Here is a 27875-nt window from a genome sequence, read left to right as displayed (position 1 = left end):
AACTCCTTTAAATAAATATGACCACACAATATACAAATTTAGTCGATGCAAAGAAAATCAATCCGTATTGCGCACGAAACAGTGACTAAATTGTCAGACATAGCCACAGACTGGGTCTGAAAAGGACTGTAGCCTAAATCATTTGTGCGTGTCTATTTTTTGAAGCGGAGGCACACAGTCACTGGCTGTCACCTTCTCGTCTCCAACTAGATAATTCGTCTTTGAGTTCAATGAGTGGAGAGTGGACATGAACTGATAGACGGAATTTCATAGCAAGCATATTTGGCGTGGGAAGCCCTTCACAATATTTCTGCTACAGTCACAACGAAGATGCAACGATGACTCAGCCTCAGCTGAATGAGTTCATTCCCCCTCCGGAGTGCCCTGTTTTTGAGCCCAGCTGGGAGGAATTTGCCGACCCTTTTGCGTACATCAACAAAATACGACCCATTGCAGAGAAAACTGGCATCTGTAAGATCCGACCGCCGCCGGTGAGTATTTCTTCATTTTTGACAGTTCCTCAAGTTAGTTTTTTGCGTGGTGTGCTGGCCTCAGATGCCCTTGGTAATCTAGATTAGCAGGCAAAGTTGTGTTTTTAGACAGGTTTCAACATGGCGGATTGCGGCTGCCGAGTTGAATTGTCAGCTAGCCTGAGCTTGGAGTGTGTTGTGTTTGGTTTAGCGGTAGCGAAGCACTTCTGAGGGGGAAATCTGTGTCCTGGTGAAGTTTTTAACCTCCCAACAGACATTTATTTAACCAACAGAACAGCCAGTTTACAAATTTCCAAAAATAATTCAAATGTTCAAAGTTTGCATATACGCAAAAATAATGGAAAGTGTTTACGTTAGCGCAGAATGAAACGCTTCCTGGACTGAGAGCACGGAAATAACGTGAGCTCACCAGGACTTAAACCAGTCGTGTTACTGCTGCTTTTAAACATTTAGCTCACCGTACAGCCTAACTTTGCCGATGGGATTAGACGTATTTAGCTAGCGTGAGGTTAACCTAGCTAACGTTAAAGGCTGCAGATGTCTGACATCGAACGTTAACGCTGGGAAACGTTACGTACGTGCTCGCTGACCAACTGTTTATGGAGAGAACGGTTCTACGTCACTGAGCTCCACGGACACCCCGTCCACACTTCATCATGGCTACGCCTGAAACTTGCTTGAATGCTATTATTGCCTAATTGTTGACAGCGTCAAATTGTTGGTGAAGTGTTCTAGACTTGCAGAATAAGCTTATATTGTTGTTAAGAAAACAACACTCGGACGTCGTCTTATTGTTAGTATTATTAATGTCTTTCTCTAATTGGATGGTTATTCTGCCATTATCCACACTTCCCTGACATAACAGGAGACAAAAGTGCGTGAGGACAGAAAGGGGATGAAATAGTTTTCTCCCTGAAAATGGACATAATTCAAATGAATCTCACATTGACCTTATGTCTGATGCATTGTGATTGGAGGGGGCAGATTCAAGGGTGTGTCCCACCTTACACTCAAATTAGATAAAGGGTAACTGAAATAAATGGTAATATCACCATGACTGATGGCTGATGTAACTTCTGGTAGTGATCAATGAGTTTTGAAGTGTGCTGGATAGAAATTGTTTTCTGGGATCTCTTTGCCATCAGATAGCATGAGACTCGTCTTTTTTTAGTAGAAATTAGGAAGCTGTTTAAGCCCATTTTGCACGGTTTGACAGGGTGGGTGAGGCTGAATGGGCTGCAGTGTAACCCTAAAAGGGTGCGGGGCAGCTTCATGTTTGCTCCACCAAAGAGAAACCTGCACTTACAGGCATGGCTGAAAATGCACAGCTCATGTAAACAAAAGAAGGCAGTGTCCATAGTCTACGTTTATCCTCACATGGGATGGACTGAGGAACGGCTGGTGGTCCCACTGACTGTTTTTAACCAGCTCATAAGCATTGTACTCTACAATGCATTGGGGCTGCAACTATTGAATATTATATATAGATTGTAAACGTCAGAAAATAATGAAACATGTTGGATCAGTGTTTCCCAAAGCCCAAGACAAAGTCCTCAAATATCTATTGTCCACAATCCAAAGATATTCAGTTTACTGTCAAAGAAATGGGAAAATATCCACATTTAAGAGGGTGGAATCAGAGAATTTTAAGTTTTTTCTTACTAAACATTTGTTTAAAAAAAAACAAAAAAAAAAATACAGATTTAATCAATCAAAATAGTTGGCAATTAATTTAATAGTTGACAACTAATTGATGAAATGTTGCAACTCTACAATGCATATCTTAAAAGAGATTTTTATCATTTGTAAATGCTTGAGATACGAAGTACTGCTCTATCCTGCATAGTTTCAAGATCTCACAGCAAGTCGTTTGTATTTACTGCCATGTTTATGACCGCAGCAGCCGCTTTTAAAGTGCAGGGTACTTCTTTTTTAAACTAAATACCATATGGTGGCCACTTCTTTTTAGTGCATGCTGGTATATACAACTGATTGATGTACTAAATGGAGAAATGAAATTGAGTTGAAATCATTTTTTGAGGTCATTTGTACCGCACTGTGTGAGCACCAGCAGTTTGAAAAATTTGGCATCAGGGTGGTGTGTGGGCCAAACTTAAATCTTCAGCCATGTGAACCTGAGCTCTTGTGCTCTTTCTCAGTTTTTCTGTTTATTTTGTGTGTTTGTGGGCATCCTGGAGGCTTGTATGGTGAAGGTACACATCGTGTGCATGTAACATCCTGTGCTCTTTTAGATACGATCAGGCGTGGGATCTCCTCGTCTTTGTTTCCATTTTCTTTTCTTTTGTATAAATAAAAACAGGATTTGTTTTTCTTTAGAAAAGAAGAAGACATTGCACCAAAACCTGTTTTCAATCAGTGATTTTTTTTTTTTTTTTTTTTTTTTGGGTGCACTGTGCGGTCAGTATTTTCTCCAAGGTCTTACACGGGTCATATTTTGACGATAGATGTGAGTAGCACATATGTAAATGATTCACATTGATTTCTTAGAGCTGTTTGTGGTTAACATCTCACCACTCGTTTTTGTCATTTTGTATTTGGAGGCAAGTCAGGGTCTGACCAAAATTGCACTTGTAATGATCACTGGTGTGGTCAGACTTGCATGTAAATGATAGTCAAAAATATACAAATGAAAATAAAATAATAATGGCGTGCACTTCCACATGTTTTAAAACAATTGTTTTCCTTTTGTGTCAGGACATTTGTGGATCTAATCCAGCTTTGTCTACAGATAATAAGAAGGCTGTAATGCTGCTATTGTTGTCCCTCCTCTGACCAGCATTTCCACCCTAGTAAGAAAAAAAAGCCCGTCCTGACCCAGTGAATCTTCTGGGGAAGTTAAAATGAAGAGGATATTGACAATTTTAAAAATGTAATGTGTTTCTGTCCCATTTAAGAAATACTGTCCATGGTTGTAGCCTAATTTCCAGGCCAGCTGAGCCAGGTCACATGATCAGTTTACATCTTACATGCTAATGTGGGACATAACCGTTTCATTGCAGTGTAGTGTCAGTGGGAGTCTGGTGCTAAGATGTAATTGGTGATGTTTATTGCGAAACTATGACCCTATCTGTTTATGGCTTAATGTGTTTATGATAACAAGTTATAATAACAAGTTAATGTATTCCCACAAATTATTCTGTCGTAAGAGTGAATGAGAAATGTTTAATATGGAAAAATCTTATTTTGTGCAGAGATTCCAAATACAATTTGTAGATATAGGTTGGGTTGGGGGGTGATTAAGATGGTATTTATAACAGGTTTATTCTGTGGTCAAATGCAGTGACACTTTGTCTGAGAACATTTGTTATTGTGTCTGTTCCTCAGTGTCAGAAATGACTGGTATGTTGTGAATATTTGTAGAAATAGGTGGAGTGTTACACCTCTACATTTTGAGGGTGTTGTTTCTACTAGATAACAGCTCTTTAGTCACCAAACTAATAAGACAACCATGCCAGTCTATGGCAGCATACCATTATCAGCTTCAAGTTGGCCAGGATAGCACACACTCAAGGACACAATTTCACAAGTTTCTGTCATTTGTAAACATTCTCATTCATGATAAATCAACAGTAGTGTGGTATCACACATTTAATGGTGTAAAAGTGAGAATATCATGCTGACTCTTGAGCCACCACCAGACACCATTTTCTAGTCCTGCAGGAAGTCTTGTGGTCTAGCGGGGGTAGGTTTGTTTGAAAAGAGTGTGCAAGTGCATTAATATCAGACGAGCACACAGAAACACAGGGACAGGCAGCAGTGGGATGTTTTTGTGTGCGTTGTGGAATCACATCCAGGTCATAATTGTGTTAGTTGATTAAACACACTTTTTAGTGTTTATTGTGACATCACCCCTTATATTGCCATGCAGGTGAATGCCAATCATGTAAATCTCATTACTTGCCATGTAGTTTTTTGCATTTTTGTCAGAAAAAAAAATCTCCATTTAATCAACCATTATTGAGTTACCAATATTGACCAACCTGATTCCCTGAGCACAGCATTATGCATGTTTGCACAGACACACTATGACGTCCTGTAGGTCTGCATTTAATAACAGTCGACAGGTTTTCTAGAAGAACTGCAGTCTCTTGGATATGCGGACTGAGTGTGGAGTCACGATTAGTTTTATTATAGACTCATAGCCATACTTGTGAAGAGGATCAGAGGATGGATGCTACAGTATCACACGGATGGGATTAGAAGCAACAATTTAACTTAGTTAAATCATATTCTAAACTGCATTAAAGAGAAAACTCTATTTCTCTGAATGGTTTCATGTTTGTTTGAGGGAATAGTTTTGTTTTTTTTTTAAAGCCAATTTCACATACACTGTCCTCCAGCTGCACTTACCCACGAGTGCACCAAATCTGAGGCTGAAAATAGTCTGCAGCAAAAACAAGATGCATTCTGTTTGAATAACAATTCATAAAAAATACAGTGCCCAGCTGGTTTAAGGAATTACTTCTTTTTATTTTAAAGTGGATACTCATTACCTGTTTTTAAAGATTTAAGTCAATTGGATCTAATAGCTCAGAGTCGAGAGCAGGCTGAGGAGGTCTGAAAATATTGAGGGACTGACTAACACATTGTTGATTTTGGTGTTTTCATGGGATTTGTTGACAAAAAAACATATCTACAGTAACACCAGCCTTATGCTTGGATGAAGCTTGTTTTGAGTGTTTTGCCTTAAACTACCCATCATTCCCATGGGGCCCTGTCGACCATGATGTACTCTCTCTGACAAACTGACAAATCTGAAAAGAAAATTTTGGTTTCAAAGGCTTCTGTTTCAGTGTGGCCATCAAAGATTCAGTGTCAGTCTGCACAGTTGTTTGTTTGTTTGTTCATTCATTCATTCTCTCTCTCTCTCAGGACTGGCAGCCACCTTTTGCCTGTGATGTTGACAGACTGAAATTCACACCACGGATACAAAGACTTAATGAGTTGGAGGTATGGTCATTTGTTATGTTTCTATATTTAAGATGCATAAAATGCAGTGTGTGTGAATGAGGTATTTAGTATTTTTAGTTGGTTTCCCTAAAATGCTTTTAGGGCAGTTGACAGCATCCGGAGAAAGGTCATGGGTAATTTGACATAAAACTTTTTTTGATTTTGATTTTAGGCTCAGACCAGAGTTAAGCTCAACTTCCTGGATCAAATAGCAAAATTCTGGGAGCTTCAAGGATGCACTCTGAAAATCCCTCATGTGGAGAGAAAGATCTTGGATCTTTACCAGCTGAATAAGGTACATGTAAATCCAGGCTGGTTTTAAGGTCGAGACTGTATTAAGATCACCATTTATTCATGTATATTCACAAAAAAATGTTGATTTGCATATGATTATAAAACTGCTGTCCAGACATGCAGACTGAATACAGAATTTCTCTCTCTCAAAGCTGGTGAATGAAGAAGGGGGCTTCGATGCAGTTTGCAGGGAGCGGCGTTGGACTAAGATATCTGTCAAGATGGGCTTTGCTCCAGGCAAGGCTATTGGCTCTCATCTGCGGGCACACTATGAGAGAATCCTCTACCCATATAATGTGTTCCAGACTGGAGACAATCTGCCTGTACGTCCAATCACTTGTATTTTCTTCTCTCAGTACAGCAGCAGTAGCTAGACTTGTTGTTCACAATTAAGTGGGTGTTTATTGGAAGATTTCATAGTCCCTTTAAGTGCCCTTTCAGGCTACACAGTTTATTATTATAGTGCTGACTACAATCCTTTCTACCAGCTCAGTGCACACAGTATTAATGTTATCATTGTCAGTATTGTAACTTGTGAAAATCTTTATATTAATGGAATTAAAGTGGTCCATTGTCTTAATTTGGTCCTGAGAAAAAACAGGAACGGTGCCAGATATCAACCACAGTCGTCTGCAGCGCTGATGAAGCAGTGAGTCAGTTATCAAAGACCAAGAGATTGTTTACTTTGGACTGTTAGTGCCATTGTCCTCAGAGATTGAGAACAACAACTACAGCATTTATGCAATCCAGTAAGCATCAAAAATCCCAATACAGTAGAATCAACAACTCTTGACACAAAGGTTTAGGTGTGTAGAAGTTCTTCTTAGGAGAAGGCTTTCAAAGTGTTAATGATGTCACCGGCACTGTATTAAGATGTAAGGAACACACAACTTTTTGCAAAACTATGAGATCTGTGTAAAGCTCCTCTCGCTTTCATAATGGCATTTCTTGTTTGGTGTCTTTGAGGAACCATAATGAAGGGATTGGTATTTGGGGCAGGATTGTATCAATAGTTGAATTCCTTGGAATCTTCCCTATTTATTCCAGTATTTAAATTCTTTTAAGTACAACCTTGTTTGGATGTGTGTGAGGCAGAAGCTAAAAATGATCACACTAACATCCTTCGTTGGCTCCTTTGTAATTTGCTGTTTTATCATAAAGCAAACACAAACAGGTTTTTGTTTATTTAGTTTTGCCTCTGTTTGATACTGTGCTGTTTGAGAGTGTGTGTTGGTCATGTTCACTTAGATGCAGGTTAAAAAAGAGGCTTTGTAGACAGTTGTTTGACTTGGTTTTTAGTCAGCGTTGTTCAATGTTTGGTATTTCTTTCATCACATTTACCCTCTCTTTGCAGAGGGCCACCTTGACCAATGACACTAAAGATAAGGAGTACACCCCTCATGACCTGCCGCAGCGGCAGTCTGTCCAGCCCCTGGAGACCTGCAGCATCGCTCGCAGGGCGAAGCGCATGAGATCTGAAGTGAGTCTGATCGCTTCCTTCGTTTAAATAAATGTGTGTGTTCATGTGCAGTCCACACACACATAGAACACAGGAGTGATGTGACAGAAGATGAGCTTAATCTATATTGTGCTCAGACCTATTGGGGCCATTTGGCATTTTAAGAGTCGAGCCATACATTTTTCTCACCAGCTGTCTGGTGTAAAAATGATGTCCCTCATATCTTATGTCTAATGTAAAACTGTTGTTCTACGTCTCACTCTGACTCTCGTTACGACTCTGACAGAGAGGCTGTGTTAAAACCGAACCTGGGGAAATTTGTGAGAATCGTCCCAATCTCAGGAGGAGGATGGGAACGTATTCTGCAAAGCCAGAACCTGGTAAGAACAAAGCAAGCAAGCAAAGAAAGGGAGAATGTGTTGATTGCAGTTTGTGACATTGTTGGTGAATCTCAAAGCTTCCACTGAGCCTTGGTCCATGTCTTTCAGTGAGGATGGCAGTCACTGTGGTGAAAAATGAGCCCCGTGAAGACAAGGATTCCACATATTATAACGAAACTGTATTTAATAAGATAATTAAACCTCCCGACAATAAAGTAAGTTTATTGTTTTGTATTAAAATTTAGGCTTAAAAATTGTCCATCACAGAATATAAGCAGCACTAACCGTTCTCTGTCTGCTCAGGTGGACCAGTACATGTGCCTGGTGTGCGGCAGTGGGGCTGCTGAGGACCGCCTGTTGCTGTGTGATGGCTGCGATGACAGCTATCACACCTTCTGTCTGATCCCTCCCCTCCATGATGTCCCCAAAGGTGACTGGAGATGTCCCAAGTGCCTGGCTCAGGTGAGCTGCAGACCCTCCACCCCCCCCCCCCCCAAGGAACTAATCCTGCCAGAGAAGCTCATAATTGGGAACAAGAGCACAATCAGCTCTGATATTCACAGATATAATACAACTCCAAGTGGTGTTTGAACTACATATATATATATATATGTTTTATTTTATTTTTTTGTCACAGGAATGTGGCAAACCTGCTGTTGCTTTTGGCTTTGAGCAGGCCAGCCGGAGCTACACCCTCCAAGCTTTCGGAGACATGGCCGATTCCTTCAAGTCTGATTATTTCAACATGCCAGTTCATGTGAGTTTGCATCCCTGCAGTCAACACGTTTTTGTTGGTAATTACACTTCATCTCCATCACTGGTTCAAGTGTGGTGGGTTGTATATCACTGTTTACTGATGTCAAAGCTGCAAATGCATTTCCTATTGAGAGCAGAAGAACCTAAAAACAATGTAGGCAAAGACGTGAGGCAGAGCTAAAAAATTCCTGCCTGACTTGATTGTCTATATTGCCATGAAAGCGGAGACCTCTTCTGTTTGCATAAGCTGATGCATTGACGGCGCCGTGCACTGCGCTCCCTCATGTTTAAAGTCAGTCTCTCCCTGCAATTAACTTGAATAATTATCCAGCCAGATCATCCTAACAAAATGATATTTCCTTCAGTAGGATTGAAATGGCAGTGTTCTTAGTGAATGGATGTTTTCGTCTGTACAATCCACAGCAAAAAATAAACATGATAGAAAGGATACTGTGCATCATTTGTGCATGATATCAGTCATTTCTGTTTCAGAGAGATTGCCGGTTAGAAACCATCAAAGGAAGGAAAACGCTATTAACTGCTGTAATTAAAAGGCCCAGCCAGAATTTCTTTGGCCCATCCAATAGTGAAATCCTGGCATTATGTCTGGGTTAGGCCTCGGTTATCAGATGCTCTTTTAAAAATGAAATTTGAACTTATCTTGTATGTTTAACCAGAGAGCAATTTTAAAGCAGCTTTTCCAAAACTGTCATGACTTTAGTTATAAGAAGGTACAAAACATGTTAACTTTTCTTTCAACCATCAAAGCAGAAAATATTTCAATAATTTGAAATGGTTCTATTTATATCACAAACATGTTATCTGAGACGTGAGGTAGATTTTGGAATATCTTGGAGGAAAACAGTTCTGGACTCTCTCTTACTTGTGTTTTATGACTTTGGACTGGAACAAAGGAATGCTTTGATGACTCACTTCAGAGAGAGTCCTGTTTGTCTTATCAGATGTTGCTCCCTCACACACACAAACACACACACACACACACACACACACACTCACACTCACACTCTCACATCCTGTGGGTCTACTCTTACTGCATGAAGAGAGTGAAAGAGGTGAAGAGGTTAGAGGTCTGGCAGGGAAAAGCAGACCTTGTGAGCAACAGGTTTCTGGTGTTTGTTCATGTAAAAGACGACGTTCTTGCCGTCGGTCACAGCATACGCGCTCTGACGTGTGCTGTAAGTGACACTTCAAGTTGTGATGAAACCAGCGTTGGTTTCTAGATTTTTGCTAATAACACAATCACACCGTCCTGTGTATTTTAGATGGTTCCGACTGAGCTAGTGGAGAAGGAGTTCTGGCGTCTAGTGAGCACCATTGAGGAGGATGTCACTGTTGAGTATGGCGCAGACATTGCCTCCAAGGAGTTTGGGAGTGGTTTCCCTGTGAGGAACAGCCATTTTGAAGTCTCTCCTGAGGATGAGGTACAATCTGTCTGCCATTATGAGGATGATGTATTAAAATCTATATAATAGTTATGGTGTTGTGTGTATTTTGGATTTGCACTCTATGTATTTGTTCTGTCTTCATTTTTGTCCATAATTTGATGTTTTTACTGAATTCACTGGATGTAAAAGTTACTGCAAACTCTAAAAATATGTAAAACGTTATGAGAAATTTGAACGTTCATTCATCATCAAGCAAAATATCATTTAAATTCTACAAATTATTCAACAACCTTCAGTATTTCTGAAAGCAATTTAGGTTTTTGGCTGGCAGCTGTGAAAATGAACACCACTGATAGTGTCCTGATCAGTTCTCCTGTTGGTAGCGACCCGGCTGGGCGGGGATATGTTTGAGTCAGAAGTTAAGTGGAGCGCTAAGACCTGTCTCTTACCTGCAGCATTACCTGACCAGCGGCTGGAACCTGAATAACATGCCGGTGCTGGATGCCTCAGTGCTTACTCACGTTACAGCCGACATCTGTGGGATGAAGTTACCCTGGCTGTATGTGGGCATGTGCTTCTCCTCCTTCTGCTGGCATATTGAAGACCACTGGAGCTACTCCATAAACTACCTTCACTGGTGCGTGCACTCTCTATAGTATATTTTAAAGTAGTAGTTTGAAGGAGCATCAGACTGCTCCTACTGTAGGAAAGTCAGTTTCTCACTAACAGTTTTGACCATATGTGCAGGGGGGAGCCAAAGACATGGTATGGGGCCCCTGGTTACGCTGCAGAGCACCTCGAGTCAGTCATGAAGAATCTGGCACCTGAGCTGTTTGAGTCCCAGCCAGACCTCCTTCACCAGCTGGTTACCATCATGAATCCCAACACTCTGATGAACAACGGCGTCCCGGTAACCTGTTCACTGTTTCGCTTCTTACTCATCATCACATATCTACATTTATGTGAATTGTAAGAACGGGAACTGTTAGACATGTACAGCTTTTAATTTTCTCCTTCTTTTCGTACTGATCACTAGATCTATCGCACCAACCAGTGTGCAGGCGAGTTTGTCATCACTTTCCCCAGAGCTTACCACAGTGGATTCAACCAGGGCTTCAACTTTGCTGAAGCTGTCAACTTTTGCACCATGGACTGGGTAAGAAAATCTCTTATCACTCTCTTTGCACAGTATTGTATTATTTTTATGCGTGTGTTGGCTCAGATGTAGTGCCTCTCCACCACCCACCCTCTAATAGAGATTTTGCTCTAAAATCCTGGTTGTGGTGTTCATGCCTTTTAAACCTGACTCTATAATAGACTCAACACTGATTTGAGATCAGATGTTCAGGAACAGAGGCCTGTTGTTATCACACATTTTCTCACTCGTTAGTTCCTCCTGGCCCATCGCTCTTAAACTCAAACTGTATATTTTCTAACAGATGCCCATTGGCCGTAACTGCGTGGCACACTATCGTGAGCTGAGCAGGTACTGTGTCTTCTCTCATGACGAGATGGTCTGTAACATAGCCAGTAAAGCTGACACGACGGAAGTCGAGCTGGCGTCAACAGTGCAGAAGGAGATGGTCGTCATGGTCCAAGAAGAGGAGAAACTAAGAAAGAAGATTGAAAAGATGGTGAGTTGTACTTATCTTAAGGATCTGCTGTTTGTTTGTTTGTTGTTTGTTTGTTTTAACTCAGTAAATTGACAGAGTTCAATGATGGCAGATTGTACAGTAGTTTTAGTGTTTCAGCACATCTAATAGACATCCAGGAGCTCAAACTGTTGTGTGATGGAAAGTTAGATATCATTCCAAACCGTTAACAGGGCGCACTGAGTTGACTGTCGCAATAATTCAAATTATGGCAGCAAAACACATTTGAATCTTGCAAATTGTTGAAATTTAAGATCTGAATGACATTAATTGTTCAGTTTGTTGTATTAGCTCCTGTGGGGCAGCTATAGCAAAGCTGGTCCGCCCTTAATGACATGTCGTCAGGGATACATTAGAGAAATCTTTGAACTTTTGAAGCCATTTATCATAATATAGGATTTAGATTGGGGAACTTTATTTGTCTGCTCATCTGTCTCATTTCCTTAATCTGTCTCCTCTGAAGCTTTAATGACTGTGAATTTGGTTCCCCAGGGTGTGGTGCAGTCTCAACAAGTTGATTATGAGGTGCTTCCAGACGAGGAGCAGCAGTGCTGCAAGTGTCGGACCACCTGCTACCTGTCTGGCATCACCTGTGCCTGCAGTCCTGGCAAGATGGTTTGTTTGTACCACGCCCAGGACCTCTGCTCCTGTCCTCATAGCAACCTCACACACAAGTGAGTCTTCAGTAACCACAACAACTGAACATACTCGCTTCTGAATTTCACTCGTTGGTTTTCCTACTATTAGGAATCATCTGCATTAGCTAAGCTATCTTTTACTCAAGGCTTTGTGTGCGAGGTTTTCCCCAAATACAATACAAAATAAAAAAAAATCGCATACTTTATGACCACAATTATGAACACATGAGCACAAATGAATCGGCACCCATTGTATGTCCATTGCCTCATTTTGTCTCATCTCCCTACAGTTACAAGTTTACACTGGAAGAGTTGTATGCCATGTTGGCATCAGTGACGCTGCGTGCAGAGTCCTATAAAGAATGGGTTTGTAATGTGCAGGACATCCTGGAGAACAAAGGAGAGAAGAAAAGAGGTTAGAATACTACAAAATCCTCATCTCATATACGCCCTTTACCCTTCATTTTAAGAAGATGCACTCGTTCTTACTGTGTCAGCTGGCCACGCTCTATCGTTTCTTGTACTTTCTAACAATTTGTACTGCTTTCAGGTTTGGAGGAGCTGCACAGCCTGGTGGAGCAGGCAGAAATGAAGGCATTCCCCCAAAACAACCTCCTGGATCAGCTCCGCACAGTCACCTCAGAGGCTGATAAAGTCGCTGTGATGGCACAACAGCTTCTCAACGGAAAGAGGCAGACGAGGTACACACACAGATTTCATATTGTTCTCTCCCGGGATGATTCTTCAGTTCCACATGAATCAAAATCAGAACACAACACAACAAATATTGTATCTATAAAAACCAGCTGTGTTGATTTGGACCCATAATGCATCACACTCAACATTGTGTAATTACTGCATATAATGATGGATTGGCAGACTGATCTTTTTACTGTTTGCTTTAGGTGTCTGCATTTTCTGGAAATTACAGTTTTCCAGTAGGTTCTGGTGTGAGCTGTCCGCTAGTTATCTTCATTATTGTTATTGACTCCATTGTCTCAATGTAGGAGGTGCAGTAGTTGGGCTCATTGATAAAAGTGGCAGAACACAGACTTAAAAAGCAAACTGCAGTTTGGAAACAGTTTTGTTTTGATGCTTGTTTTTATCAATCTGTTGAGCAGTTTTTGTGTGTATCAAAGGTATCGCTCTGGAGGAGGAAAGTCTCAAAACCAGAACGAGTTGACTGTAGATGAGCTTCGGTCTTTTGTACGACAGTTTGACAACCTGCCATGCAACATCCGACAGGCTCCTTTACTGAAGGTTAGTCAACTTGCATTAGACGCATTAGCTGGTTTGCTTCCAGCTGGTGGCTTTTTGTGCATGTCATACCCCTCCCTCCATTTCCTGTCTTCCTCTACCTGTAACTGTCTAATAATGGCAAACAAAAAGAACAATCAGCACATACTAAAGCTTTTCATAGAAAAACTTTTCTGTGTCAGTGATTTTTGCTCAGTTTTTGAGTTTTGTCCAGCAATCAAACATCAGTGCCAAAATGCCTGTTGAATGTGACCTCCCAGGACCTGTTGACCCGGGTGGATGACTTCCAGCAGCGCAGTGAACGTCTCCTTTGTGATGAGTCACCCAGCCCGCTGGAGCTGCAGGAACTGCTGGATGTGAGCCTGGGCCTGGACGTGGAGCTGCCTCACCTGCCCCTGCTGAGGGAGAGACTGGAGCAAGCCCGCTGGCTGGAGGCCGTGCAGCAAGCCAGCAGCCGGCCAGAAAGCCTGTGTCTGGACACCATGAGGCGGCTGATAGACCAGGGTGTGGGCTTGGCCCCTCACGGCTCTGTGGAAAGAGCCATGGCCCGTCTGCAGGAGCTGCTGACGGTGTCAGAGCAGTGGGAAGAGCGGGCGCTCAGCCTTATGGAAGCCAGGTGAGGATACCGAGCTGCTCTGTGCCTGAGGTTGCATTTGCATAAATTTGCCTAACACTATAGTTTCCATAGCATTTAGCTTTTTTGTCAGTCCCTTGCTGTGGTTTGGGTGGAGGAAAAAACAGATGGACTACTGTGTAGTTACGTGAAAGAATGATACAACAGCTTTTTTCTGTGTTAGTACTGTTGTCTGTAAAACATGTACCCCACCTCTCGCCCATTGACAGCTGGGATAGGCTCCAGCAGCCCCGCAACCCTGAAAGGGATAGGCGGGTAGAGAAGATGAATGAACGAATGAATGAATGAATGATCATTTGCTAATCCTTCTTAAAGTATACTCATATACTCTTCTGTAAATGACACTAATTAGAATTCAGAAACACCCCAGTTTGGTTCCACTTGTGAACTTACATATTCTAACTTTGTTACAATACAGTAAATCCTATATTTCTAAACGCAGAATTCATACTTTATTTTAGAAATTTACATTTTATTTTCTTAAATAATGGTGTCAGATGTCAAGTGAAAAGGTGAAATCAGCTTGAACATCAGACAGCACAGAGTGAAATGTGCCAAGTCTGCAGAGCTGGATCCTGGTGGATAAAGAGGATCACATTGTTGTGACAGTGCTTAACCCACCAATGGCTCCACAGAAGCTGCACACTCTGAAGCACCAGACTCTGCCATATCAAACACCTCAACCGATATTTGATGTTTCTGTAAATCTGTCAAAAATTGCAATGTTTTTTATTAGCTTTCAAAACTGAAACACACAAGAGAGAAGATGAACTAACACTCCAACATAAGACATTAAATAAAACCTGAACATATACAGCGTGTTTACTAAAGCTCACATCACTTCACAGGCCCTATCACAGCATGGAAACGCTTGATGCTGCTCTGCAAGAAGTAGAAAACATCCCTGCCTATCTGCCCAACTGTCTGCAGCTAAAGGATGTCATCACCAAGGCCAAGAAATGGCTTCATGAAACTGAAGCACTCCAGGTGAAATATGCTTCAACTTCAGCCACTCTCAGTGTCTCAGTACTGGACCATCGCTGACCACGTGTTGAGTTCACATGATAAACCTGGTGTGTGCATGCTTGCAGCTCGGGGGACGTATTCCTGTGCTGGACAGCCTCTCTGAGCTGGTTCTCAGAGCAGAGGGCATCCCAGTGAGGCTCGACCCCCTGAGTCGACTGGAGGCTCTCATCAGTGACGTTCAGACCTGGAAGGAGAGCGCAGGAAAGACTTTCCTCCTGAAAAACTCCCCTTTCTCTCTCCTTGAGGTAAACAGATATTAGTACATGCTCATTTTAAAGCCGTTTTCCAAAGATATCAAAAACAATGACTGACTGTGTGCTTTGCTTTTCTGTGTTCAGGTGCTTTGCCCGAGATGTGACGTAGGGACCGGGCATCAGAAGTCGAGATCTAAAAAAGCAAAAGAAGCGACACAGATCATTAAAAAGTCTTCAACAAAACTGGACTCTCTGTGTGACGTGGAGAGAGCTCTCTCTGAGAGCAAGGACTCCGCCTCTGCTGTGAGTGCTTTGTATTCTCCCACAGTAAGGAGTTAAATTAGGCTTGCCAAAAAACTGTAAAATTGTGATTATTAGTATTTTTCAAGATTGCAATGAACAGCATGTTAAACAGGGAAACATACAGTAATTCATCTGTTATCAATCATTAACACTCAGCTCTTTCCACACAGTGTGGTGACATGACTTTGAGGGTCACAACCCCGACTCTGGTGTCCAAGTGTAATTACAATCCATAATTTTGTTCCCTCACAGATGGCCACGCTTGCTGAAGTCCGCCAGAGGGAGATGGAGATCCTGTTGGCTCTGCGTGCTTCAAATGAGTCCAAGCTTCTTCCTGCTGAAAACTGTTGTGCACTTAGTGTTTGTGTTTGCCAAAAAGCTCCTTCGGGCGCTATGGTGCAGTGTGAGCTCTGTCGAGAAGTTTTCCACTGCGGCTGCGTTTCATCGGCCGCAGAGCTCAGGTACGGCCAAGCCTGGCTCTGCCCGCTTTGCCAGCGGTCGAGGAAACCCCCTCTGGACAAGGTCCTGCCCCTGTTAGCCTCACTGCAGAGGATTCGGGTTCGACTGCCAGAAGGGGACGCCCTACGCTTCCTCATTGAGAGGACGGTGCGATGGCAGCACAGAGTCCAGCAGGCCTGCACAGAGGGACTGCTGGAGAAAGTGTCAAAGATGGTCAGTGGAAACATGCTATAACTTACTAGTGAAATGAGGTAGATGGTGCTGTAGACCCACCAACCTCTGTCAAACATACTGAAGCTGGTTGTTTATTGTTTCAGGGGAGAGTTGGACCCAGAGTATCTTCACATCTGCCTCAGGAAATAAATGGTTCACTTTTTCACACAGAGCACCAGTCTGTTCCACTGCAGGGTCAGTGTTAAAGCTTTGAACACTTTGCACATACACGCTTTTCATTTCCTCTCCTCTCACATCTGAACTCTCTGTTGCTCATCATATTTTTCACAGGTCTTGGTCCTGAGCTGGAGGAGCTGATGGTGGAGGGATTCCTGCTGCAGGTCACTCTTCCTGAAACCGAGCAGCTGTACAGATACCTGCTGTACAAACTGGCCCCCCTGCCCTCACAGAAAGCCCCCTGTGGGAACAACACAGTACAGGACCAACCGTCTCCAAGAGGGAGCCCCCACCACAACAAGGTAATGACAAATAACTTTGTTGCTTGTGGATCATGTTGTCAATGACCCTTGATATATCATCACTACTTTCTTGTATATTTATTGTCACGTAGAACGGAGATTCCAGTGTCAAGAAGGAGGCGATGAACAGTCAGAGCAAAAGGACCAAGAGGCGTAAGGAGAGCTCCGACTCGCAGCACAGTGAGAAGGCCAAGAAATGCCGCAAAAAGAAGTCTAAGAAAAGCAAAGAGAGGAGTGAAGAAACCAAGAGGACTTGTTCTCCCACACGCACGGTGTCTGACCCTGCTCCTTCAGATTCAGAGGAGGACTACTCACTGTGTGCTGCACCATGGTGCAGAGAGCCAGAGGGCGACGAGGTGTGTTTCATAGCAGTGTACTACATATATGAATCTGCCCACACTGATACCTATGTTACATTAATAAGCCTCACTGTGTGGAAGAGACGGAGATCATTCTTTTATGTGTGAGCCAACATCATCTCGAACATATCTATATGCATATATGAGGTTGGAACTGGTTGCGTGTTCTTGTTTTGTTCAAATTTACAATATTTAAAATGATAAAGCTGTGAGGAAAATGCAACAACACGTTAAAATCTTGCTGCTTTTCAGGTAAACTGGGTCCAGTGTGACGGCAGCTGCAATCAGTGGTTCCACCAGATCTGTGTCGGACTGTCTGCTGAGCGAGCAGAGAAGGAGGAGTATATTTGCATAAGCTGCACACAGCCAGACTACGACAGAGGAGAATGAAGACCAAAAAGTGACTTTGAAGAATCAGCAGTTTTGTTGCAAGCCGCAGCACTTAAGTGCACACCTGAACTCTGTGTGCCGTGTGGCTTCTCCCCTTTACCTTCTGGCTTGCCCTTTGTGAACATGGTGCTATTCACTGTTTTTTCCAGAGTTACAAAAGACTTCTGTCACTGTTTTTGTCACACGGCTGGTTTTTCAGCCAATCAACTAATCCTTTCTGAAACTTTCCAAGACTTGATGCAGGTGTACAAAATGGCAAAATGTTTCAAGAACCAACAGCGCAGGGATTTTTCAACCAAAAAAAAAAAAAAAAGTCAATTTGACGTCACATTTTAGAAACTGCCTTTTTTTTTTTTTTTAACTTGCATCTGAACAATGTGAAACTTATCTTTCTCTTGTAGAGTAAATATTATTTATCTAAGCAATAACTGAACTGATTAATTGAGGTTCAGTTTTCAGCTGAGCTATATTTGTGCTTAGAGATTCTTTGATAGAAGGCCTTCCTGAAGCGTTTTTTTTAATCCTATGAAATTACACAGCTCAATTAAGATTTGTGAACAGAAATAAATCACTTGAATCAGAAACTAGAGCAATGACTGAGCTTGTTGATCTAAAATGTGCACGTTTGCACCTGAATATTTGCCTGTGTCCCTTAACAAATTACTGACTTTGATATAAAGTTCGGTTCCCTTTTGCGCTGTCTGGAGGAAGAAAACGAGTCCTGGATCTGTTGTTACTGGCATTGGTTGAGACTTGATCATGTTAGCAAAAAAAGAATGAACTGTCCGACATCAAAGGAATGTACATTTTGTTTGAAGGTGGAGTTTCCCTTTATGGTTTAGGATGAAAATATTGTGTTGGACTTAGATTTAACACAGGCTGTGTGATTTATTTGCCACGGGTATATGACCTTTTTCTGCTCCTTTGGGTAAATTATATCATTCATATGTTGCAGTTTGCATTATAAAATAAAAATGTTTGTTCCCGTATGCCTGGACTCTTCAATCCTCCTCCATGGAAGCAGAATGGCCATCATCAATTTCTTGCTGCAGCGTTGGGATTAAACAAGGAAGAGTAATTTGTGGGTTGAAAATGCGAAATTGTAGCTCTCTCATCTACATATGAATTCATTGGCTCTTGGAGTATTGTAAACAAGCCACTCTGATACATACTACGATTATGAGTACAGAGTTGATCAGACTGCACCGTACAGTCATCGACAGGTGGATGATGTCCCTGAAGTTCAGCTGCAGCGCTCGCTGACTGAGCAGGAAGTAATAAGTCTACCAGAGCCTGATGGCCCTTTGTCCAGTGTGTTGGATGTTGATATACAAACTGTGATCAGAAATGCTCAGGAAAATTCCTCATTCATAAGAAATGTCCAAGCTAAATGAAGAAGCAAGTGCTAGCTAATGCTATACTTTCTAACACCTGTGGTACTGTTGTTCTCTCCAGTGACTTCAATCATGCTTCCCTGTCTTCCGCTCTCCCCGCCTCACCCATTGTGTTAAATGCCACACCAGAGTCAATAAAACATTGGACTTCCTGCATGCAAAGACACAGGACGCCCACAGTTCTTTGCCCCTCCCCCCGCTGGGCCGCTCTGATCACAGCCTTGTTCATCTGCTCCCTGCCTAAAAACCTATGGTGGATAAACAACAGCCAACCATCAGGTGTGAGGAGATGGTCTGCGGAGACCAGTGTGGCAGATGACAGATTCTGAATCTGTCCTCAAAGTTAAGCTCTCTAATCAGTGCATTTGAGTTGGAAGTGCAGTATTTAGTACAGTGCAGTATAGTAGAGAAGTAAATGTACTATGAAATGGAAATACTAGTACAAGTAGCTGAAATCCTACCAGAGTACAGTACTTGAGTAAATGCACCTGTTTTTCTTCCACCACTGTCCATCCGACATCAACACTAACAGAAAGCTGCTGCAGTCATTAGGTCAATCCTTCGTGTATTGTATTCTAAATAAAATCAATCAAAGGTACCATATTTCTCCCTGTGTTTTCATTTTTTTCTCCACAGGTTATAAGCTCAGGCAGTTTGCTGGCTGAGTAAAAGAAATATATTTTAACTGGGACATTTTAACTCATCAAACTGTTTGAAAATTCCTCTCCTGTACACACAGTGATTGGTTATGTTTGTTAAAACGTATTTAGACCAAATCTACAGAAGTGAAGGAGCAGTATGACCCTCTAGTTCAGTGCTCAATGAAATGTTTGTCCAAAAAGTTTCTGTTAATTGAATGAATGCAAATCTTACCTTGGACCTCAAGGTATATCAACCAGACAAGAGCTTCAGCATGTAGTTGCATGTAGTGAACTGTATCTGACAGTTATAGTATGTATCTGACTGTAGTTGACTCTATTTGACTGTAGTTGACTGTATTTGACTGTAGTTGACTGTATTTGACTGTAGGTGGCTGTAGTTGCCTGGTGAATGTCAGCTGGTGTCAATCACTTGAAGCTCTGAGTGAAACTAAAACTCTTATTTCCGTCCTTGTCTGATGTTATCAAAGTCCATTAACCTTTATCAAGATGGAGTCTGCCATTCAAGGTTCATTTATTTGTCATTCTACAAGGCAGGGTTTCATATGAAATGTGAATTGTAGTCCCATTATGCTACAAGAGAGATTTATCATGGTGGAGTGTGGAGGATGAACTCAGGCTGTTCTGCAGCCTGACGATACTTCTGAACTGCTTGCCACATGGCAGCAGCTGCGTCTGGAGTGAGTATTGTGTTTTCATATCCTTTGGACTGTGCAGGCACCCCACCTCGCTGATGCTCAGTGGATGGGTACCAACAAAGTTCTGGGTGGTTTTAATCAGCTGCCGCAGAGCTCTCCTGTCCTGGGCAGTGAGCAAATCCTGTCAATCAGTGAAGATTTCAGTCAGGATGCTTTCTGTTGCTCCTCTGTAAAAGTTGTCAGGAATCCTGGAGTTTTGCTTACAGTCACTGCTGCGCTTCCTTAACCAGAGTGGAGATGTGAGATGACCACAGCAGTGTCTCTGTGATGCTGATTCCCAGGAAGCAAATACTGTTCATCTGCTCCACCTCAGCTCCACCGATGTAGACAGGGGTGTGTGTCTTTGCCTCTTTTTTTTAAATCAACAATCAACTCCTTGGTTTTGTTAATACTCAGCAGGAGGTTGATGGTGTCATCTGTAAATTTCACAGCAGAGGTGTCTCCATGTCAGGGGTTGCAGTTGTGGGTGTACAGCGTGAACAGGAGGGTGCTGAGCACTTAAGTGGAGGAGGTGAGACTGCTGATCTGACCTGTCTGGGGTCTGTTTGCGAGGAAGTCCAAGATCCAGCTGCGGAGCGTGGAGTCAGTCGGTTTCATGGGGGAGATTGTGTTGAGTGTTGAGCAGAAGTCAGCATGGACCTGTGCAGCTGAGCCAACAATGTCACCTTCATGGAATGAAAGGAAACGTAGGTTGAAGCACATAATGAAACAACATGGAACAGGACATTATTTAATGTATTTATTTTGTAACATGTAGATGTGTAGATCTTTTAAAAGATGTTTATGTTGAAATAATATACAAGTGATTTCTATTTCAATAATTTAAAAAAATGAACCAGAATGTTGTATATCTCAGCCAGCCTTACAGTTTCTCTGCCTTTTGAATTGACATCTCTACTGTCAGTTTGTACTTTAATTACATAAGGGTGGTGAATTCTCTCTCTGCACAATTCATTCTAAACTGAGTTATCATTGTTATTGTAAATTTTATCATTAATCTGTACAAATCAGGAATTATCAGTGTTTAATTGTTGTTTCTGTTTTAAGTTTAAAGACACCTTGTGCCTGACAGTCCTAACACAGGGAACAGTTCCCACCCAACGGAGGGGGCGTGGCCTCCTGTGCGCTGTCTCGCCATTTTCCGCCTGTTGTTGTTAGCTTGCTAGCTAATGAAGCTAGCTGCTTCCAGCATCTTCGGCACTCAGCATCATTGGCGGTAAAGCAAGTCAGGGCAAGGTTTAAAACGTTTTTTACGGCTGAGTTACTGTAGCTAGTTCAGTGTTAAATTATCATTTTCCCGTCGTCATGGACGAGGAATATTACAGCGGTGGTGGAGACTGGGAAGGCACGGACGGGAACTTGGTGAGATCCGACTTGTTGCGGCTTGGCTGTTCAGACTTTACAGTTAATTAGCAAGGCAGTGTTAGCTTAGCAGCAGCTACACAGGCTGCTGCCTTTTCGTGACAACCCTCCAGAAACGATCAGATAGCGCGGAGCTGATGTGCAGAGACAAACGTGTGCACCCAGCTGCGCTGTTAAGATGTGCCGCATGGCTAGCCGCCGCGTTAGCCAGCTACAGGCTAATTAACATGACAGCTGGCGGACGTGTAACGTTAGCATTTACCCAGCTCATTGTAAAGTCCCAAAATACTATTGTGCGTAGCCTAAGGTTGTAGTACCTTGTTTAGGTCAGTATTTGAAGCTCTGCAGCAGATGCCAAAGGACTCACTAAACTTCACACACGTTTGCCAAACATTAGATTATAAATCACATAGACATGCACTCAGTTAGAAGAGGCAGAAAGAATGAAATTTACAAAGTCTCTTTGTTGTAGACTTTCACTCAATCTCAGTCACTCATTCATGCAACTGAAGGACGAAATACATTTGTCACATGAGACATCCTGCACAGAGTGGTGGTGTTTGTTTCATGGCACTGGTACATCTTGGTCTGCCATCTCAAGGCTGTTGCCACACATGCAAATGAGAAACAGAGGATAGAGTGTTACTGTTCCCAAGAGCCATGACAGAAGCATGAACATGTGTATCAACATGTCTTTCAGGAGGATTATGTTGAAGGAGAGAATGATGGGAAAACCCAGGAGGACTGTCTGCAGAAGTTCTCCAGCAGGGATTACATCATGGAGCCCGCCATCTTCAATACCCTCAAAACGTGAGCAGCTGTTTCCTCATTCAGACATGAATTTTGCACATGTACGCCCCAATAGACAAAACATTTCTGAATGAGAGCAAGATAACAAATTGAGAGCTCGTGTTCGGACACATGAGTCATAAACAGCGTTGGGTGATGGAAACCCTGTTTTTCTCGCAGGTATTTCCAAGCAGGTGGCTCTCCAGAACACGTCATCCAGCTTCTCTCTGAAAACTACTCTGCTGTGGCTCAGACCGTCAATCTGCTGGCAGAGTGGCTTATCCAGATGGGTAGGCAGCAGACCACGAGACCCGGCCAGCTTTTCTGGCCTTGGAGTCATTGTTGCTTCTTCTCCGACTTTTCCCTTTCATTAATCTGTAATTTCTTCATTGTGACTGCAGGTGTTGAGCCAGCTCAGGTCCAAGAGCGAGTAGAAAATCACCTCAAAAGTCTCCTGATAAAGCACTTTGACCCTCAGAAAGCAGATTCCATTTTCACTGTGGAGGGAGAGGTGAGATTTCTGATCTCTCAGCTCTAACTTTAGTACTGAGGTGATCACAAATCCTGAATATCTTGTGTATAAGGTTTAGTTGTCTGGGGTGCATATGACAGAAGCCTTTATGCTTTCAGACGCCTGCTTGGCTGGAGCAGATGATAGCTCACACGACGTGGAGAGACCTTTTCTATAAGCTGGCCGAGGCTCACCCAGACTGCCTGATGCTCAACTTCACTGTAAAGGTGCAGTAGTGCTGCGAGCAGGATAGCCGTTTGAGAGTGAGTCTGCATGTGAGTGTCACGTCACATATTCACATGTTGTTTGTGTGTTTGTGGGTGTGTGTAGCTCATTTCAGACGCAGGTTATCAGGGTGAGATCACCAGTGTGTCCACAGCGTGTCAACAGCTGGAGGTTTTCTCGCGGGTGTTGAGGACGTCTTTGGCCACGCTGCTCGATGGAGGAGAAGAAAACCTGGAGAAGAACCTTCCGGAGTTTGCTGTGAGTTTGACTCTGCTCCTCTGTGTGATTTGCCATAGTGCTGTGAAATATAAGTGTTATCATCATCTCCGTTTATGCGTTATTTTTTGGGGTCTTGCTCTGTTTGCTTTACAGTGAGGATTTAATTTCATCTTTTCAAACTGTAAATCTTCTATATAGCACCGCTGCACTTCTTTTAGTGCCTGACTGAAATGTAAAAACCCTGATCTGAAGTGCTGAAAAGAGCAATGAAATGAATTGATCAAAAGGGTTGATAATTGTTTTTTTAAGTCAGTTATCAAACGAAGCGGACAAACATTCTCTGATTCCAGCTTCTGCTGCTTTTCATGATTTAATATTTTTAATTGAATACTGTGTATTTGAACTTTTACACTGCTGCTCCGATAAAACAAGCAATTTGAAGACGTTTGGTTCTGGGAAGCTGACATTTTGTAGACTCAGGAATTGTTATTTGGCTCGACTCCATATGAAGAGTTGAGTCCCAAATGAAAATTTGCTGTGCTATATTAACACCACAGTATGTCAGAGTCAGTGCATGTGGTGATTTTCTGTTCCCCTGTTTGCTGCATGTAATGATCCTTGCTGAGCTGTTGCCTCCTCTCTCCTGTAGAAGATGGTGTGCCACGGCGAGCACACCTACCTCTTTGCCCAGGCGATGATGTCCATCCTTGCTCAGGAGGAGCAGGGTGGCTCAGCTGTTCGTAGGATCGGCCAGGAGGTGCAGAAGTCAGCCCATGAGAGGTAACCTCACATTTTACACTGTCATGCCCTGTTTTCTGTTGTTTCGAGGGGTAAAACTAAGCTGTGTGTGTAGATTTCACTAATGATACTAATTCTGTGGTTTGCATGACAGAGGTCATGATGCCAGCCAGATAACCCTCGCGCTCGGCACAGCAGCCGCCTACCCTCGAGCCTGCCAGGCGCTGGGTGCCATGTTGTCCAAAGGAGCCCTGAATCCTGCAGACATCACAGTCCTGTTCAAGATGTTCAGCAGCATGGACCCGCCGCCGGTGGAGCTGGTGAGGACGGAGCATCTTTGACCTCGTTTATATCCACTGCATGCTTGTTAATCAAGGCGCCGTTAACTGGAATATTTTGTTTTTAGATCAGAGTGCCTGCCTTTCTGGACCTGTTCATGCAGTCACTGTTTAAACCTGGATCAAAGATCAACCAAGACCATAAACACAAATACATCCACATCTTGGCTTATGCTGCCAGTGTGGTTGAAACATGGAAAAAGGTACAGAGAAGAGAAGAGCATGAATTTTGTGACATATCTGTGTGTGGTTAGAAACAGAGAAAATGGCTGAGTACTTGGTTTGAAGTGTGATTTGGTAGTTCATCTAAACTCTCCATTTCCTCACAGAATTGACGTGTTCGTTGTTTTCCTTTCACCACAGCAGCTGCTTCCCTTAACTCTCCTTAATGTGTTGCAACTTTCTTTCCATTAAAATCCCAGAACAAGCGAGTCAACATTAATAAAGATGAGCTGAAGTCGACTTCCAAGGCCATAGAGACCGTGCACAACCTGTGCTGCAACGAAAACAAAGGAGCCACAGAGCTGGTGGCTGAACTCGGCACTTTGTATCAGTGCATCCGGTGAGTAGATGGCCAAGATCTCATTCCTCAAAAGCCAACTTAATTTTATTTGCTTCTCTCCAGACATCGATTAAACCCATAAATACTCATCTCTGCTTGTCAAAATTCGATATTTTGTTTTTATGTGTCCGCATCAGTGAAAGCCGTGCCCAGAGGTACGATGGTCCAGAGTTGTCCATCCATCACATTGTCATGAACACATCTGTCATCTCAGGAACGCCTTGAGGGAATTTCTTCAAATTAGGCACAAATGTTAAAAAAAATGCAATTTTGAACAAAACATTAATTAATGCACTTTATAGATTAGTCAGTTCTGGGGTAAACAGATTTTAAAATGGAGGTCCTTGAAGAAACAGGAACTGTAAATAAATTGTATTAAAATGTCTTTGGTTACTCACCGCTCGGTGCTGCATATCGTTTCAGATTTTGCGATACCAAGGCTGATGTGATCCTTATTTCAGCGCCTTACTTTGATGAACATGAACATGTTTTCTGTTTACCAAAACAAGACAAACTGCAAACAAACGTATTTTGTCCAATCACAAATCAGCTGCATGAAAACTTTGCATAAATAAAAGTCTAAAATGATTCATGAGTGTGATTTAGATCAGGAAATACAGTGTTTCCTCAAAACGTTAATGCATGCAGTGATAGCTTTTGCTGCTTTGAATGGAGAAGTTTCAGTTCTGCTGAAGAAGAATTGGGGTGTGATAGCCGACCCTGCTCGCTGCTGACTTGATGTTTTTGTCTTTGTCTTCAGGTTTCCTGTAGTTGCTATGGGGGTTTTGAAGTGGGTGGACTGGACGGTGTCTGAGCCTCGGTACTTCCAGCTGCAGACCGACCACACTCCAGTACATTTAGCTCTCCTGGACGAGGTACGACGCGACCACCAGACGAATCTTTACATTTTCACTCTTTAAGCCCGTGGTTCAATTCAATCATACTTCCTCCACACAGATCTGTACGTGTCACCAGCTGCTGCACCCACAGGTCCTCCAGCTGCTCATCAAGCTTTTTGAGACAGAGCACTCTCAGCTGGACGTCATGGAGCAGGTGTGACGTGATACTCGAATGCTTCTTAATTCAGCTTTCATGACAAAGTGGGTTTCTTGTAACCGTGCGACTGTTTAGGTGACAGTTTGTTGGTTTTATTTCCGCCCTCAGCTGGAGTTAAAGAAGACTCTGCTGGACCGAATGGTTCACCTGCTGAGCCGTGGCTACGTCCTGCCTGTAGTCGGTTACATTCGCAAATGTCTGGAGAAACTCAACACGGACATCTCTCTCATTAGATATTTTGTCACAGAGGTAACAGCTGCTTTTGATCTCCATTTGTGGTAAATGGATATAATGTGGGAAATGAAGAGAGCTCTGACAGTCTCAGACCATGGTTTATACACTCAAGGCCCTATGAAGATCTTGAATAAGGTTTATTTGTTTATTTCAGGGGACATTGTTCACCCCCACCAGTTTTATTGTCATTTTTTGCTCTATAAATGTGAGATAAATTCACATAAATAAATAATTATCTAATAATTTTCCACAGGGTCACACATAGTGATGAACTTCATTTAAGCTAGCTGGTGAGCATAGTGGAGCATTTAGCAGCTAAAGATGAGATGATATGTCCCTCAGGAGTTGGAGACCACAGAGGTCCAAGAGAGTGAATGTTGAACGTACACTCGCCAGATGGTCACACACATGACTCTAAATCAAAGATAATGCTGCTCTGCTACTGGGTGTGTAAATAAACAATTGTTTGCTAAACATGTCACCATCTCAAAAGGTGATGCCATGTCTCAGTTGTGTTCACAGTTTGGTTCTGCTGCCCCCCAGTGGCCAAAATATCAGCTGTTGCATGTCTGATGTTTAAGTAATCATAGTTGGAAACAGGCCTGTTTCACTGCTGTTTGCAGGTATTATGAGCACAAATGCCTTTTAACAGTATCTGAGTCAAGATCGTCGTTTGTTAATTGTGAACAAACAAATTAAACTCTAATATTTCTCTTTACAGGTGCTGGATGTGATTGCGCCTCCGTACACATCAGACTTTGTTCAGCTCTTCCTGCCCATCCTGGAGAACGACAGCATCGCGGGAACAATCCGCACAGAGGGGGAACACGACCCGGTCACAGAGTTCATCGGTAAGTGACAACGATTTGAAGTGGGGGCTTTTTAAGAAGACAAAAATAAGCAGGAAGTGGTTTTCAAGCATGAGCAGTAAATCTAGAACATAACGTAATGTCTGTTTAAAAGTCGTGTTTACTTTCGGAAACTTCTCCTCCTCTTGAGGCACTGACATGTAGGTGATTGTTTTTCAGCTCACTGCAAGTCAAACTTCATCATGATAAACTGACATGGACACTGAAAATATTCTTGTTGGAGATTGTACAAGAAGACGACTAACAGAAGACGTTATCTCCATGATAACCAAATGCTCTGCTTGATGCCGAAGCACATCGCTTGGAGACGGACTGTTGGGTCTGACCAAGTGAATGATTAGTTTCTATTGAGGCAACAAAAAGGCAAAAGTCAGTGAGCTGAAGGAGGAGACGGACAGACTGATGGCAGGAGAAGCCTCTGAAGATGCAGCTAAATGTTTTGTTTTCACCTGTATATTTGATTTCTATATTTTATGTTGGTTCAAGACGTTTTAAAATAAAAACCTGAATATGTTTCTGGCATTGTTGAATTGTTATGCAAACATAAACTAATTTGTCATTCGGATCAATACCGTCAGTAAGAAAATGCAGAAATACTAGCGCTCTCCTGCAATCAGACATGATTCCCAAACTGAGGTCTGTTTGTAAAACAGGTTAAAAACAGCAGCAGAACATGTTCCCCACTGTGGCTCAAAGCTTTATGGGGACATTTTCACAGAAGTAACATCTCTGATCTATTGATCTGAAATCTTACTGAACGTACAGATTTGTATCAGATACTGGAAAATGCAGTGACGTACTGTGGAGGAGTTTGTAAGAAACTTCATAATCACGTCACCAAATAAGTCACTTTGAGAGGG

General features: G+C 42.5%; 2 protein-coding genes across 2 annotated transcripts; both read left to right on the top strand.

Moving 5' to 3' along the window:
• The first annotated feature begins 172 nt into the window (after window positions 1–172).
• On the top strand, window positions 173–18350 carry kdm5ba (lysine demethylase 5Ba). The gene is made up of 27 exons (XM_076756025.1): window positions 173–491; window positions 5385–5462; window positions 5635–5757; window positions 5909–6079; window positions 7111–7236; window positions 7502–7595; window positions 7704–7810; window positions 7899–8057; window positions 8233–8352; window positions 9635–9793; window positions 10213–10394; window positions 10505–10667; window positions 10794–10913; window positions 11197–11391; window positions 11902–12083; window positions 12338–12462; window positions 12598–12748; window positions 13187–13307; window positions 13565–13920; window positions 14787–14925; window positions 15030–15209; window positions 15303–15461; window positions 15714–16133; window positions 16238–16328; window positions 16425–16612; window positions 16705–16968; window positions 17224–18350. The coding sequence occupies exons 1-27, from the start codon at window positions 339–341 to the stop codon at window positions 17359–17361; spliced, it is 4464 nt and encodes a 1487-aa protein (XP_076612140.1). The 5' UTR covers window positions 173–338; the 3' UTR covers window positions 17362–18350.
• A 2915-nt stretch (window positions 18351–21265) lies between these two features.
• nelfcd (negative elongation factor complex member C/D) lies at window positions 21266–27530 on the top strand. The gene is made up of 15 exons (XM_076755998.1): window positions 21266–21474; window positions 22175–22284; window positions 22444–22553; window positions 22665–22774; window positions 22894–23001; window positions 23105–23257; window positions 23868–23998; window positions 24111–24276; window positions 24363–24497; window positions 24717–24856; window positions 25617–25731; window positions 25814–25909; window positions 26021–26161; window positions 26868–26997; window positions 27175–27530. Exons 1-15 carry the CDS (start codon window positions 21418–21420, stop codon window positions 27207–27209), a joined length of 1737 nt encoding a protein of 578 aa, XP_076612113.1. The 5' UTR covers window positions 21266–21417; the 3' UTR covers window positions 27210–27530.
• Window positions 27531–27875: the final 345 nt, after the last annotated feature.

Source organism: Chaetodon auriga, chromosome 2 (genome assembly GCF_051107435.1).
Source record: "Chaetodon auriga isolate fChaAug3 chromosome 2, fChaAug3.hap1, whole genome shotgun sequence".
NCBI classification, from domain to species: domain Eukaryota; kingdom Metazoa; phylum Chordata; class Actinopteri; order Chaetodontiformes; family Chaetodontidae; genus Chaetodon; species Chaetodon auriga.
Note: the sequence above shows the minus strand (reverse complement) of the source record. Positions and strands in the feature narration are given on the sequence as shown.